General features: G+C 53.5%; 1 protein-coding gene across 9 annotated transcripts in view; it reads left to right on the top strand.

Moving 5' to 3' along the window:
* PLEKHA6 (pleckstrin homology domain containing A6) overlaps positions 1–14,408 on the top strand; it is a 147,483-nt gene that overhangs the window by 104,126 nt on the left and 28,949 nt on the right. For 4 of the 9 annotated variants that reach the window (XM_039227449.1, XM_039227451.1, XM_039227448.1 and 1 more), the window contains exons 5-10: positions 535–649; positions 5,374–5,478; positions 6,360–6,432; positions 8,693–8,793; positions 12,169–12,371; positions 13,851–14,402. In XM_039227449.1, coding sequence (XP_039083380.1) covers positions 535–649; positions 5,374–5,478; positions 6,360–6,432; positions 8,693–8,793; positions 12,169–12,371; positions 13,851–14,402 — 1,149 coding nt within the window. Of the gene's footprint in view, positions 1–534; positions 650–5,373; positions 5,479–6,359; positions 6,433–8,692; positions 8,794–11,248; positions 11,718–12,168; positions 12,372–13,850; positions 14,403–14,408 lie in introns of those variants that run through there. The other 5 variants (XM_039227454.1, XM_039227452.1, XM_039227453.1 and 2 more) reach the window with 3 other exon arrangements.

The raw sequence follows: 14,408 nt of genomic DNA, 5'->3' as shown, positions 1-14,408 counted from the left end.
AGTCCTGAGGAATGGAAACTTCTAAGAGCCATCCAGCTTGATGCTCTCTTTTCCCAGCCTCTCCCAGATCTCAGGCTGGAGGAGTGAGATAGGTTTGAGGTGGGCATATCACCCAGAGGCCTTTGAGGGAGGTGCGGAAGGAAGGTGACATAACCCTGAGAGCCAAATGTGAATTCCTCTCACTGTGGATCTCGGCTCAGTGGATGAAAGGAAAAGAAAGATAATTAAATGACTCTCATATCCACTGAGGCATTGTGTCTTTTAGAAGGAAGAGGAGATCCAGAGTCCTAAGGTCTAGGTTTTTAGAATAAATTTATAGGAAAGAAAGGAAAATGTCCAGCCGAGATTACTGGCATGTGATCTCAGAAGAGTGGAGGGAGCAGCCAAGGTGACCTCTTGGTAGCACTTAGCAAATGGGATTTTGTGCTGATGCCGGAACAGTGGTTAGCATGGTAGGGAGTACAGCTGGGGCCCTTCCATTCTTTCTGGGTTCTGACCAGTCCCTTTCTTCTCTTTTTGTCAACCTGAAATCAGATCGGCCTTGGACATGTCCAATAAGGCAGGTGGAAAACGCCCGGCTATCACTAGCAGTGACACATCCAACCACAACATGGTGTCCGAGGTCCCCCCCGAGCGGCCCAGCATCCGGGTAAGTCTAGCCCCCAAGGAAAGCTGTCAGGTAGGAATCCTAGGAAATATGCCAGCCTGTCCAGCTGTTTCAACAGGCTCCAAAGAGCAGGTAAGGTGATGCAAGAGGAGTAGAGCATCAGAAGGAAAGAAGGGTCAGACCGGAACCGTGTAGAAGACCAATCTCTAGACCAGGGGTTCTCAACCTTGGCACTGTTAGCGTGTGGGGCCGGATAGCTCTTTGCGGTGTGGGCTGTCCTATCACCATAGGCTGTTAGCGACATCCCCAGCCTATACCCACTAGATGCCACCTGCCCTATGACAACCAGTGTCTCCAGACATTGTTAAATGTCCCTTGTGGCACAAAATTGCCCCCTCTCCCACCTATTGAGAACCACTGATCTAGGGGGACAGCAAAAGAGGAATCATTCTTGGAGGAGATGGCGATTGAGAGCTCAGAAAGGAAGGAGAGCCTCGGGAGGAAGAAGTAATCCAGACAAGAATGTGGCACAGAGGTCCAGAAAGATAAGGACTGAAAGTGCCCGTGGGACACACCACTGGAGATGTGACAAATGGTGGGATGCGGGTGGGAGGCGAGCCGGAGAGAGTTAAAGAGGAGATGGGAGGGCAGACAGAGAGATGACGAAGAGTAGGAACTAGTCTTCTAAGAAACTGGACAGTAAGTGGTGATACAGTCGCTTAATGGGGTGCTCTCCAAAAATTAAATTGCACTAGAGTGAGGTGCATTAACAAGGATAAATCTTGAAACTGTAATGTTGAATAAGAAGCAAGTTGAGGAATATGAAAACCATGCTACCATTTACGTAAAACGTACACGAAGGTAATATGGCAAATGTATACGCAGACTGCAGCACAAGCATGTAACCACAGCCAGGCTGACTAGTGTTAGGTCAGCAGTTGCCTCTAGGAAGGAAGGAAGGAAGGTAATGAGATTGAGGAGGGGCTCAAAGGGAGTTTCAGCTCTATTTGTCACGTTTTGTGAGAAACCAACAAAGTAGGCATTTATTCTCTACTTTTCTGAAGTGTTTGAAATATTAAGATACACAGATCTGTAAAGACACTTGACTATCGGGGTAGAGGATAGAAGCTAAAAGATATGGAAGATGGAGGCCTGCGTGGTCCATCTTGTTTTGCTTTGAGATGTGCAAGCAGGAGGGCAATGGCCCAGTAGATAGGTTCAGGAGGAAGGGGACAGTCATGAGTCTCATTTCCGTGGAGACAGGAGAAGTCAGATACAGAGGTGCTGCTAGCCTGCCTAGGGAAGGGACACTCCTCCTGAGCTGCACGGCAAAGTTCTACGAAACTAGGAGGTGGGAGTCTAGGAAGTTAAAGACATTCCCATCTGATGTCCTCAACTTCTACAGGGAAGTAGGAGGAGGTAGGTTTTTCTGCAGAGAGGAACAGGGTGGGTGGGGAGGCAATGAGGCTTGAGAATATGCCCAAGGTTTAGAAAACAGTAACAGGGGACAGCAAGGGGAATGTGAAATAGTGCGTGATAATGTCGAAGGGTCAATTGAGGTCATAGTCCTGACTCTGGGTGGCTCCGGTCCACAGCTGTGTGTGGTTTTACTCCAGCACCGCTCCCAGCCTGGTTGTGAAAGCAGGGAAGGCAGACGGTTGGATTGGCCTAAGGTTGAATGTTGCTGGGAAGCAGTGGCAGAAAGATAAGGAAGGGAGGGTACGGAGAGGTTGGCAGGAGAATGGCTGAAGTGGTGAACTCTGGCAGGTGAAAGACTGAGAAGGAAGGGAAGGATTTGCGGATTTGCTTGTTCTTAGGGTAGCGGGTGACTTCAGGTGCCTCATCTCAGTCTTTATATGTGGATTTTTACTAGTAAAGTTTAGAAAATAATTTTATCCCCCAGTTTGGGTATGCTTTATAACAAATCCTGATTTCTTCTTTCCTTTCTTCTGCAAGTATTTACTAAATGCTTATTATAGCCAGATACCTTGCTAGGCTCTGGTGACAAAGAGATGATCAAGACTCAACTTTCTCTCTACAAAGAGTCCAGAGTCTGGAGAAGGAGCTGCAAAGCCAATAGTTCCATGGCAATGTGACACGCTTAGACTGCAGGAATGGACAGAGAGGAGGGACAGCCAACTGCCCCGGGAGAGCCGGGAGGGGTGTGGAGGGCTACACTGGGCATAAAGGATGAGTTGGGATTTGTTAGACAACAAGGGGGATGGTGACCCCCAAATCCCCCATGGGACAGCAAAGTGATCAAAGGGAGGGAGGATGGAGAGAGCCACCAGGAGTTTGGCCTGACCACAAGGGACCTGTTGGGTAGAGGGGCAGAAGGCGGGTCATGGGCCCGGCAACTCTTACAGACCCGTCCTTGTGAGCCATGCTGAGAAACTGATTCCCCTCCTAAGTGATGAGAGGTAGTAAGAAATGTTAAGAGAGCATCGTGATTACACTGTTTTAGAGATACAATCTTACTTGTTGCAGAGGGGGGCACAGCAAGAAGAGAGGATGGCCCGAGAGGAAAGAACAGGTCCAAGAACCATTAGAAACATAGACTCATCCACCTGTAAATGTGGGATAAGGAGAAGAGGAAGAACTCTGAGGTGGCTCAGAGTGTTCTGGTTTGGGCAGCTGGGTGGATTGTAGTACCATTCATCAAGTGCAGAAATACAGAGCAGGCTTGGTTAGAAAGAGGATGACTTTGGGTTTGACTTGGTTACCAAATCCTGGTCGGACAACCAGTTACAAAATGGGCCGGGGCTGGGAGGGAAGTCTTAGGTATAGATTGGGGAATTTTCAACATATTGCTGGTAGTTGAGGCAATGGGTATAGAGGAGAAACACAGACAACGTAGACCAAGAAAAACGAGAATTTAAAAAGTCTGGTCGAGGTCCACCAACCTAGTGAAGGTGGAGATTGAGAAGGAGTGGGCCCAGGTGGAACACTGTCGAAGAAACTAAGAGTCTCGAAGAACCAAGGACAGAAAGTAACTGATATCCAGGGTCTTAGGATGGTCGAGGACTGAGCACCTTAATTCAATGATATTGCAATTGCCACTTCAGGAAAGAGGTGGAGGGGGGTTAGGAGTAAACGCAAGGAGAGGATGTTAGGACTCTTCCCAGGAGCCTTTTCCTGCAGGGAAAGGGAGGGAGAGGAGGGAAGGTGTTACCTGACAGCGCACAGTGGATGTAGAGTTGAGGGGGAATTCCGGTGTGTGTAGGAGAAAGGGAGAGATGGAGGGGGAAGAGACAGACAGAGACAGACAGCTGCTTTAAGATGGAGAGGACTGAGCGTGTGCCCAGGAGAAGCAGCCGGTGGAAAAGGGAAAGTTGAAGACAGATTTGAGAGGAAATGATCAATGGAGTAGAAGTCCCAGGAGATGGTGGGTCGAATGTGTTAGCCTCAAAAAAGAAGACAACACCTCCTCTTTTGACATTGGAGAGAAAGAGGAGATGAGTGGTAAGGACAGTAATTTTCTAGGTAAAAGGGTGTGAAATGGAGGAAGTGCATGTCTGATCACCCCGATTCTCTCTCTGTGTGTGGAAGGGGAGCCAGGCCCACCGTGGGGAGGGCAGGGGTGGGGACTCGTAGGGCTTGGGGGAGGGGAGGGCATGGAGCGGAATGGTGGCTCGTGAGCCGAGCTGTGCTTAGGGACGGGGGTCTGTGGTGGCCTCATCTGTACTGCAGCGTGCTTTTCCTCTGGCAGAACCATAATCTGGCAGTGAGTGCAGGGAGAGGATAATTTGATTGCTCTGGGATTTTGAGTTTTAGAGAAGCTCAAACAATGACAACAGATCGGGTGTTTGAGAGTGTGGTTGACCTACTCCCATGGGGCGCCTGGGCTTCTGAGGGAAGGAATTTAAAAAATTTTTTTTAATGTTTACTTATTTTTGAGAGAGAGCAGGGGAGGAGCAGAGAGAGAGGGAGACACAGTATCCGAAGCAGGCTCCAGGCTCTGGCTGTCAGCACAGAGCCCAATATGGGGCTCGAACTCATGAACCATGAGATCATGACCTGAGCCAAAGTCATATGCTTAACCAACTGAGCCACCCAGGCGCCCCTGGGCTTCTTAGGAAAATAGATACAACCAGGAGGTGACTGATGGATCCAGAAAAAAAGGGGAGGACTGAGGAGCTGGAGATGCCAGTGGAGTAGAAAACCTGATGTGCTGAGTAACAGGGTGAGGAAGCCCAAAGGACAGGAGGACATCAGGAAGTAGGGATCTCAGAACTGGAGGGATCAGTGGTGAAGGGGTGTGGGCGCTGATGGTTCAGCCATGGGAGTGCGTGCTGGGGTAGAAGTGAATGGTTTTGGAATTGAGGACATCACGGTACTATCAGGTCAGGGCAGTGGGTCAGTCATCATCAGGGACAAGGCCACAGTGATGCCCAGACTTTGAATGAAGAGGATGATTTAAGAAAGAGAGGGTTTGTCAGGACAGTAGAAGAAAGATATCCCAGGAAGGAAATGAAAAATCTTATTTTCTCCCTAAAACAACAACGACGACGACGACAAAATCCACACTGCTGTGAGATAGGTCAGACTAATTTTGAGCCCCCTTTTAGAGGGAAGAAAAAAGAACCAAAGAATTGGAAAGCTGTGCCCTTGGGTTAGGAACAGATCCAAGAGTCATACCTGGTCCCCTTGGGGTAAGGACTCCCCAGGCGTGGAGACAGGTACACACCAGGTAGCTTCCACTGTAGTTAGAGCAGAGAGGGAGGAGAGGAAGAAAGTCAGGCCTGCTTCTCTCTTGGCCTCCCCAGGCAACCCGAACATCCCGCAAAGCCATCGCTTTTGGGAAGCGCTCACACTCAATGAAGCGGAATCTCAACGCACCTGTCACCAAGGCGGGCTGGCTCTTCAAACAGGTGAGGCCTCAGCCGATCTCCCCACCATGACCACCGCTCTGATTCTTCCATATTTATGAGTCCGTGCATGTTTTGGTACATCCTCCCGCGTCCTATTTTTGGTATATTTCTGCGAATCTCCTAATTTTTAAAAAAGGTTTATTTATTTTTGAAAGAGAGACAGAGACAGAACACAAATAGGGGAGGGGCAGGGAGTGAGGGAGACACAAAATCCGAAGCAGGCTCCTGGCTCTGAGCTCTCAGCACACAGCCCAATGTGGGGCTCAAACTCACGAACCATGAGATCAGGACCTGAGCCAAAGTCGGACATTCAACCGACTAAGCCGCCCAGGCGCCCTGTGAATCTCCTAATTTTATAAAGACTCAGAGAAGTTGAGTATCTTCTTAAAATCACACAGAAAAAATTAGTGACAAATACGGGAATCCAGCCAGATCTCCAGATGGGCAGATGCAATGACTCTGAAATATGCTTGGTCACCAACCCTATTAGGGCACCCACTGGCTTGTTCTCAGCCGGTCCCTCTTGCTGGGTTAAGGGGACTGTCCTTAGTCTAGGGGTCCGCTAATTCTTCCCAGTTTGACCTTGCCACTGTCCCTGCCTGCCCTCCACCCACTCATCCTGGCTCCTCTCTCACCCCTTTTATCTTCCCCGGCACAGATGCTGAGGCCCAGAAAGACAGAACTGAAAGGTCACAGGCAATGATCTAATGTCGGTTCCCTGCACCTGAGGTCTCAGGGGGGTTGGCTGCCACTTGTTAGTGGCAGAGCCGCAACCGGAGGCAGGATGTCCTTATGATTTCATGCTGCACCTTCCCCTGCAGCCCCTCCCCGCCCCATGCCCGGCTCACAGCCCTTCCCGCCTGTCTCCTCATGTCCCGCAGGCCAGCTCCGGGGTCAAGCAGTGGAACAAGCGCTGGTTCGTCCTGGTGGATCGCTGTCTCTTCTACTACAAAGGTGAGCTCCTCCTACGGGCGTGACAGGGGCCGCAGGAAGCAGGGCCCACCGCTCATGCTCGCTCTGCCAGATCACCGGGCTCTGCCTGGGGTGGACGTTGGTCAGTGGACAACAGAGAGGGGTGGGCAGTGCGAATATGCTCCATAGCTCCCGGCACCAGCGGATCCTGACGGTGGGATGAAGTCAGAGCCCGTTTGCTCATTCGTTCAGTCACTTCACATTCGACAGTATTTCCCGGGCGCCCTCAAGGTTTCAGGCAGAGTTCTAGGTCCTGATGGGGGACGCAGTGGGTGAACAGGACAGTCATGTGACAGGTGATGAAGTCCTGGGGTGGGGAATAGGGGAGGGAGAAGGCACCGAGGGAGCTAGTGAGGGTTAATGACAGTGACGGCCCTGTCACACCGACGCGGGGCCACAAGAAGAGAAGGGTAAAGTGATTTTACAGCAGGAGAGGCTGTTTCCTTTCCTCCATGGCCCAGGAATGGCAGAGCCCTGACTCCTCTGGACCTCCTGGGGGCAATCCAGTGAATCATTAACTTTCACAAACAAAGCTTGTACCCAGTGACTGCAGAATGCCGTTGTCCCTGTGCCCTGCGTTGCTGCCACCTGAACCCGAGGGCAGAAATCAGGAAGGGGCTGCATGCACAGGATCCAGTCACAGACAAAGCCCCAAGACAGGGGTGGGGTGGTGGGGGGAGAATCCAGAATCCACCGAGGCTTGGTCCCTGGTGCTGAGCCGCTGGGACCCAGGGCTGACTGGAGCCAGAGTATGAACGAAGATGAAGGAAAGCCAGGCTCTCTGCAGAGGAGACACTCTGGGACTGGCGTGAGAGTCGAAACGTAAAAGCTGTGAACTCAAGGGGTGTCATGATGGGGGCCACCATCCACTGAGAGGTGCTCTCAAGAGGCCCTGTAAACATTGGCCTGGACACTGCCAGGCAGAAGGCCATCACCCCCAGAAGATGGCAGCCTCTGTTTCCCTGAAGAAGCCCTGAGTCCCCGGCCCTGGGCACTTCTTGATCCTTTGGCTTAGCCTTTCCACTGGGTACCATGCTGAGTCTGCAGAGGAAGCCAGATACTTAAGCCAAGTATCTTGTATAAGTGATGAGGAGGAAGAGGAGGGGAACTCCTGAGTTTATAATCCCTGAGACCCCTCTGAGCCCTAACTGAGGCTTTTGCAGGGTCTCTAGCCTCAGGAATCAAGAGCTATCCCAGGGAAGTGGGGAGGGGCTCGCCATGGCCTCATGGTTGCCCCCCACCTGTTCCACAGAGCACCCCCACCTTCTGTGGCTCCTGCAGACACCTGGGGCCTGACGAGCTAATCCATCAGGCTCCTTCGGAGCTCCGGGATGAGTTGTGTAACAACAGAGGGCCAGGAGGTTATACAGGTGGAGACGTGGGGACCATAAAGGGGAAGGCAGACCCCTGTCAGGAGAGAACAGAGCAAGCTGCTGGGTCCCCGGGAGAACTGTAGAAACAGTTACCCAGAGGAGCCAGAGCCGAAGAGGGGACACTCTGCCGCGCCCACTCCCATTGTCCTCCCGTGACGCGCACCCTGGTGGAATTGTCTTGCTTGCAGAGTGTCTCTAGACAGGAGAGTGGTTAGGACTGCCTGCTTGGGAGGGGCGTCTGGGTGGCTCACTCGGTAGAGCATGAGACTCTTGATCTTGAGGTTGTGAGTTTGAGCCCCACGATGGGAGTAGAGTTTACTTAAAAAAAAAAGAAAAGAAAAGAAAAGAAAAAGAAATGCTTGCTTGAGAGTCAGACTTCTTGGATCCAAAGACCAATCTGCCACTCTCTACTTAAGTAACCTTGGACAAATTACTTAACCTCTCCACTGTACCTCAACCTCCTTACCCATGAAATGGGGTAACAGCAGTAACCTATTCGGAATCGTTGGTGGGGTGAAATCCTTGAAGGCAATTAATTCAGAACAATACCCAACATACAGCAAACCCTCCATAATGTTAATCATTATTTATCTATTTACCCTAAGGTGAGCTCCTGGAGGGTGGGTACCACTTCTGCCTCATTCGCCTCTCTCACTCCAGCATCTAGAACAATGTCTGCAGGGCTGCCGGGCTCCCTATGGCCCGGGCGTGTGCCTCTCGTGGTGCGAGCACCCTGTGTGCTGGATTGTGGTCTCCTGGGTGCCTGACAAGCAGTAGATGAGCAATATTTATTGGTATCTGTGGTAAGAGGGCTGACCCCCTCCTCCATGGGCCCATGCATCTCACCGGGGCCTCTGTTCACCTGACAGATGAGAAGGAGGAGAACATTTTGGGCAGCATCCCGCTCCTGAGCTTCCGCGTGGCGGCAGTGCAGCCTTCGGACAACATCAGCCGAAAACACACCTTTAAGGTCAGTTGGCATTTCTCTCCCAGGCGGGGGTGTGGGGGGTGTAGGGGGCTGCTCCTCTAGAGCACGTGGGAATGCAGAAGGATCCTGAGCCATCTCCCCCAGGGGTCCCACAGTGGTGACGGGAAGGAAAGAATGGGCAGTGACCGCCGGACTCACTACAGGCTGTTGTGAGGCCGAGGAGAGGCCCTACTGAGGCTGCCACCTCTCAGGAGTCAGCTGGAGCCGGTGGAGATGTGCCTCAGTGGTACCTCAGTGTTTCCTGGAGGAGAAATGAACCCTCTGCCCACTGGCCTGGCATCTGTCACCCAGGAAATTCATCACCGCAGAGGCAGGGGGCTGTGGGCCGGTGGGGTTCTGACATCCCTTCTGGAAAGGAATCCTCCCTACACTGGGGCCCTGAGAACTAGACCCCCCAGTCCCACTAACTCAGATTTCAATCTCTAGAGAAAATCAGGAGTTGGGTTTGATTACAATCAAGAAAGGCAAACCTCAGGTAGAGCGTGGTTTGGGAGAGCAGGAGTGCGGGGCTCCTGGGGGATCCACCCATCCAAGATGCACTTGCAGCTGGCTCCTCGCAGGCCAGTGTTTTTCCACATTTAAAAATTCATGACCCACTGAAAACAATAGAAATCCCGTGCCCTTTTTGTATTTTATGATGTAAGGACCATAGGCTCCTTTCACTTCCAAATAGAAAATCATGGTACCAGCCATGCATTTTCTTAGCACAAAGCCATCTGTCCCCTAGTTGAGTTGCTGTCCAAGACCCTAAAACCTAGAGCCATGGTGCTGGATGACAGGACCTGCGGGTAACGCCAGGTCAACGTCTGAGCCTGTAGGACCTCAGAGCCTGCCCCTTCCTATCCTTCAGACTCTGCTCACCTGACTGCGGCAGAGAGGTGGGCGGCCGCACGGGCTCGAGGAGGGGCTTCTTTGGCACATAATTAGTTCCTAGCCTCCTAGGGTCATGTCTGCCAGAGGTGTGAACAGAAGGAGCAATTAATACAACTCTGGCTCCAGGGAGCCAGGTTCTAGCGGGGGGAAATAGAAACAGGTTGTTTAACCAACAACAGACAGTCCTTCCATACACATTCGCACACACACACCCACACAGTCAAACAGCCTGTCTCACCCTCCCCTCCAGACCTGTGCACAGACACATCCACACTCGAGCTCAGAGCTCTGCCAGCCACAGACATTCCATCAGCGCCCTGAGTGACTGACACACACATACACACACCCGCCATCAGCCCCGCTCCTCCTTCCCCTCCCCCACTCCTCCAGGAGTGCACTGCCTCTTTAAAACCCAACTCTGAGGGCTGTGCTCAGTGGCCCACAAAGGGTTCCGATGGTGGCTATTGAGTGGCCCTTCCCCTGGGAAGGGTGGGGAGGGGAGCGGAGACAGATGGGAGGCTTGTCCTGTTGCGGGTGAAACTCTTGGATGGCTAATAATGAGCCGGGCACTGTTCCTGCCCCGCCTGCTGCTGAATACCTTAACCTCTTCCTAACCCAGCCCCATGGGGGCTCAAAGGACTTCGCCCCACTGGGGTGCTTCCCCCAGTATCGTGGTCCAGACTGATGGTGCCGGGCTGGTGTCCTACTCCGGCTCACGATCCACTGCCCTGTTTTCTGCCAAGATCTGCCTTTCCTGTTGCAAGCGGTTGTTCCCGCGCCTTTGCTTTCTCCTTGTTTCCCTGTGGGCATGTTTTGTCCTCTAGCTTGACCGTGAGCTCTTCAAGTGCAAAGAGCATGTCTGTTTTCCTGTGACTGGCACCCGGAGCGGAGCTCAGCACACACGGGGTGCTCACGAGCGAATTAATTCACTTGCTGTCCACTCCTACCAGCCCCAGGTCACGCCCACAAGACCCGCCCGTGTCTCTCTCTTTCTCTTCTGTACAACAACCCTGTGTCCTCCACGCCAGAAGGCTAGGCTGGGCCCCTGCTCTCCATATCCTTGTGTGGTTTCAATCCTGAGATGCCTCCTTACAGTTTCACTGCTGTAGAAGCACGTCCCTGCCTCTGCCCACAAGCTGGCCCCCTGCTGCAGGGTGGGAAGTGCCAGGATCCAGAGGAAAGAGGCCCGCCTCTACTCCCAGAGAAGTAGGACATGTCACTGGGTAATGACTCCCATCAGAAAGGAATCATGTGCCGGGGCGGGGGAGGGGGGGGTACATTGGAGCGAAGGTCCAGCCAGGAAATCACGTGGAGGGTGTGGATTTGACACAGCTGCTTTGGAGAGCCCTGGGGCTTGGTCAGGAGAGCCCTGTCTTCTCTCCTTCCAACCCTCAGAGACCCATGATTTCACACCCACAGGGTCAGAGACCAAAGTGAGGTTCACCTCTGAGACTAGTAATCACGTGGGTTTCTCCTGTTGAGTGGGATAAACCAGGCTGCCTGCTTTTCCCGGGACACCGAAGGTCTCACGGGAAGTGTGCTGAGGTTCCAGAAAGAATTCAGCTCCAGAGCCTTTCTTGCTTGGGGCCTTAGAACCTGGAGTCTCACCAGGTAGAGCCCTTCCTATGAAGCAGGTGCACCACTTCAGGCCAGAAGAAAACCCCAAGTTGTTTGCAGCTGCCCCACTGGCTGGAAACAGAGCCAGGAACAGCACCGACACCCTGAATCCTCTCCACTAATAGCCCCGATTGCCTAGGCGCGAGCTCTGTACTCCCCACTCCTGGCGGGCGGACCTGGGCATTGCCGGGTGCTGTCGTCCCGGTGGCGACCGCGAATAGAAGGGGGTAATCTGAATAGCTCCCCGCTTCCCTCTGCTCCTCAACATTCCTACCGCGTCATCTTCTGTCTCCCTCTGGTGTCTGGTTGACCTGTTCTCTGCTTCTCCTCCTTCTGACTGCGTGAGGACCCCTCCTCTGGACAGGAGCTCTCTTCTGGGTTCCCACCTGCCGCACCTGCTCGCGGCCACCAACTAGGTAGCGTGCCCTAACCGTCTGTGCATGCCCCTTGCATGCCCAGGGAGATGGAGGCCTGGCTGTCTCTCTGCACAGGAGACACAGCACTAGTTCCTCAGAGGCCAAGTTCAGGCCGAGACTGGCATGTGCTCGGGGGCGGGGCGGGGGGGGGGGAGCCATCTCTCTCAGACACTGGGTAATTGCCCTTCAACTCGAAGATGGAATTTGATGGGAGAGTGGGCACCGTAATTGTCCTTCCTGTTTGTAGTCACTTCAGGTGGGGCAGGTAACCTTACCTGGCTACTGGGCAGCTTATTGGTGTCGAGAGAGCCAGCCAAGGCAGACACCTAGGGGCCAGCCGGAGCCTTATGCAGAGCTCGCTTTGCCCCTGAGCTCCATGTGGGGAGAAGAGCTGCAGGTCAGGGGGACGGCCTGCCTGACCGCCTGTTCTGTGGGTGTCTTCTCCCTACAGGTGACTACATGCTGGGTGGATGAGGCCGGGGCCGGTTCCACGCACTGCCTCTCCCCACAGGCTGAGCACGCCGGGGTCCGCACCTACTTCTTCAGTGCCGAGAGCCCCGAGGAACAGGAGGCCTGGATTCAGGCCATGGGGGAGGCTGCCCGAGTCCAGATCCCCCCAGCCCAGAAGTCAGTACCCCAAGCTGTGCGTCACAGGTGAGTTCCAGGGCACAGGGCATGGGGGTGGGGAGTGCCGGAGTGCCAGACAAAGAGTATCAAGGAAGCGCTCTATGTCTCCTGAGCCTGGCATGCTGGCTTGAACTTCTGAGAACACGTGAGCCGCTCCTTGCCTCCCAGCAGGGCACCTGGCAAAGCAATTTCAGAGTCCAGAGGCTCCCTTCCCCTGACTGGCTCTTCCTCTGCTCTCTGGGCTGGTGGAGGCCAAGAGAGCAGCCAGGTTCCATTGGGGCCTGGCCAGGAGCCAGAGACCAAGGTCATTTGCTCATTTATTCTTGGCTTTGCACATTAAGCCCATGACCTCTGGAGGAGTATAGACTCAGGTTCGAATCCCAACTTAGCCACTTATTCATACTGTGACAGCAGTGGGAGTTACTTAACCTTTCTGACCCTGAATCTCCTCACCTCAAAGGCAGGAATTATAATCCTACCCCATGGGGCAACCGTGAAATCCTGACATGCAGCGAACACTCTGCCCATGGCTTCCCCATCACCCCTGCCACCTGTCGTCACCTATAGCCCCACGGCCTGTCTCTAGGGGAACTGGGTAGATGGAACCTTCAGTTATATGTTAACAGGGATCCAGAAAAAGGAGGTTGTTACAATATAGACTCCAAGTCTATTTCAGTGTCTTAGAAGTGTTTACTAGGCAGCGTTGTAGCAAGGATGCTCGAATCTGTTGGATTGGGGAAGCAATAGGGATCCCATCGTCCCTTCAGCTGAGGGGCGCCCTTCCAGAAGTTCGCTCATTTAGTTCATAAATATTTAGTGCAAATAGGGATGTGTGAGGCACTGTATGGGGTGCTAGGAAAATAAGGGAAGACAAGTCTACATCCTCCTGCCTCGCGGAGCATACGTTCTGACAGAGTCTCTCCTGGAAGAAGCTTGTCCCGGAGGTGGGAACTAGCATGTTTCTAAGCCTAGGATGTTTGAGGCAACAGCATTGGTGCCTGGTGCCCGCCATGTTTGATCTCACAGTCCTACCAGCAGAGCGACTGTTCTACCCCATCCTGCCAACATGGAGACCGAGACTTTCGGAAGTTAAGAAACTTGCATAGGACAGCAGGCTGAGCTGTAACGAGCCTTCATGGGTGAAATATCGGGGACAGTCACTATTATGAAGCTTTGGTATAGTGTGCACTGAGTTTGGGGGGCTGGAGTGGGGACAGACTGCAGAAACCACCAAGTCTGGGGGGCAAGTTAGTCTTGGCCATAACATTCGAAGGCTGGATGCAATGCAGGTCAGCAGAAGGGAGCAGAGAGTGGGCCGTGGAGAGGACCCAGAGGCTGAAATGAGCATGTCACGCATGGGCAAGATTGCACTGTGTTTTCTAGTAACTGCCCAGGCTGGAGCAAGGAAGCAAAACGGGCATTTAGGAAACAGAATGGTAACTCATTGAATCCCGTTTTCATTGCTACCTTCCTGCCCACCCTTCTCCACTCCTTTTTCCTTCCCAGTCTACCGTCCCCTGCCCAGCTCCCTGCTGGGCTGGAGTCACTTACAACACCTCCCTTGGCATCCCGCAGCCATGAGAAGCCAGACTCCGAGAACATCCCTCCTAGCAAACACCACCACCAGCCGTCCCACAACAGCCTCCCCAAGCCTGAGCCAGAGGCCAAGACTCGAGGGGAGGGTGATGGCCGGGGCTGTGAGAAGGCAGAGCGGAAGCCCGAGAGGCCTGAAGTCAAGAGCGAGCCTCTGGTGAAAGCCAATGGCATCCAAGCCAGCCCGGAACCAGCCTCGGAGCCAGGCAGCCCTTACCCTGAGGGCCCAAGGGTCCCGGGGGGAGGGGATCGGCCCCCCCAGCCCAATGGCTGGCAGTATAGCTCCCCGAGCCGGCCGGGGAGCACAGCTTTCCCGCCTCCGGACTCAGAGAGCGGGGGCCACCAGCGGAGCTTACCCCCACGTGCCAACCCCGACAAGATTGCCCAGCGCAAGAGCTCCATGAACCAGCTCCAGCAGTGGGTGAACCTGCGCCGGGGTGTGGCCCCCCCTGAAGACCTCCGGAGGTGAGT

The sequence above is a fragment of the Hyaena hyaena genome, unplaced genomic scaffold (assembly GCF_003009895.1).
Source record: "Hyaena hyaena isolate Hyena2069 unplaced genomic scaffold, ASM300989v1 scaffold_28, whole genome shotgun sequence".
Taxonomy (NCBI): Eukaryota; Metazoa; Chordata; class Mammalia; order Carnivora; family Hyaenidae; genus Hyaena; species Hyaena hyaena.
The sequence above is the reverse complement of the archived record's forward strand: the minus strand, read 5'-3'. Positions and strand labels throughout refer to the sequence as shown.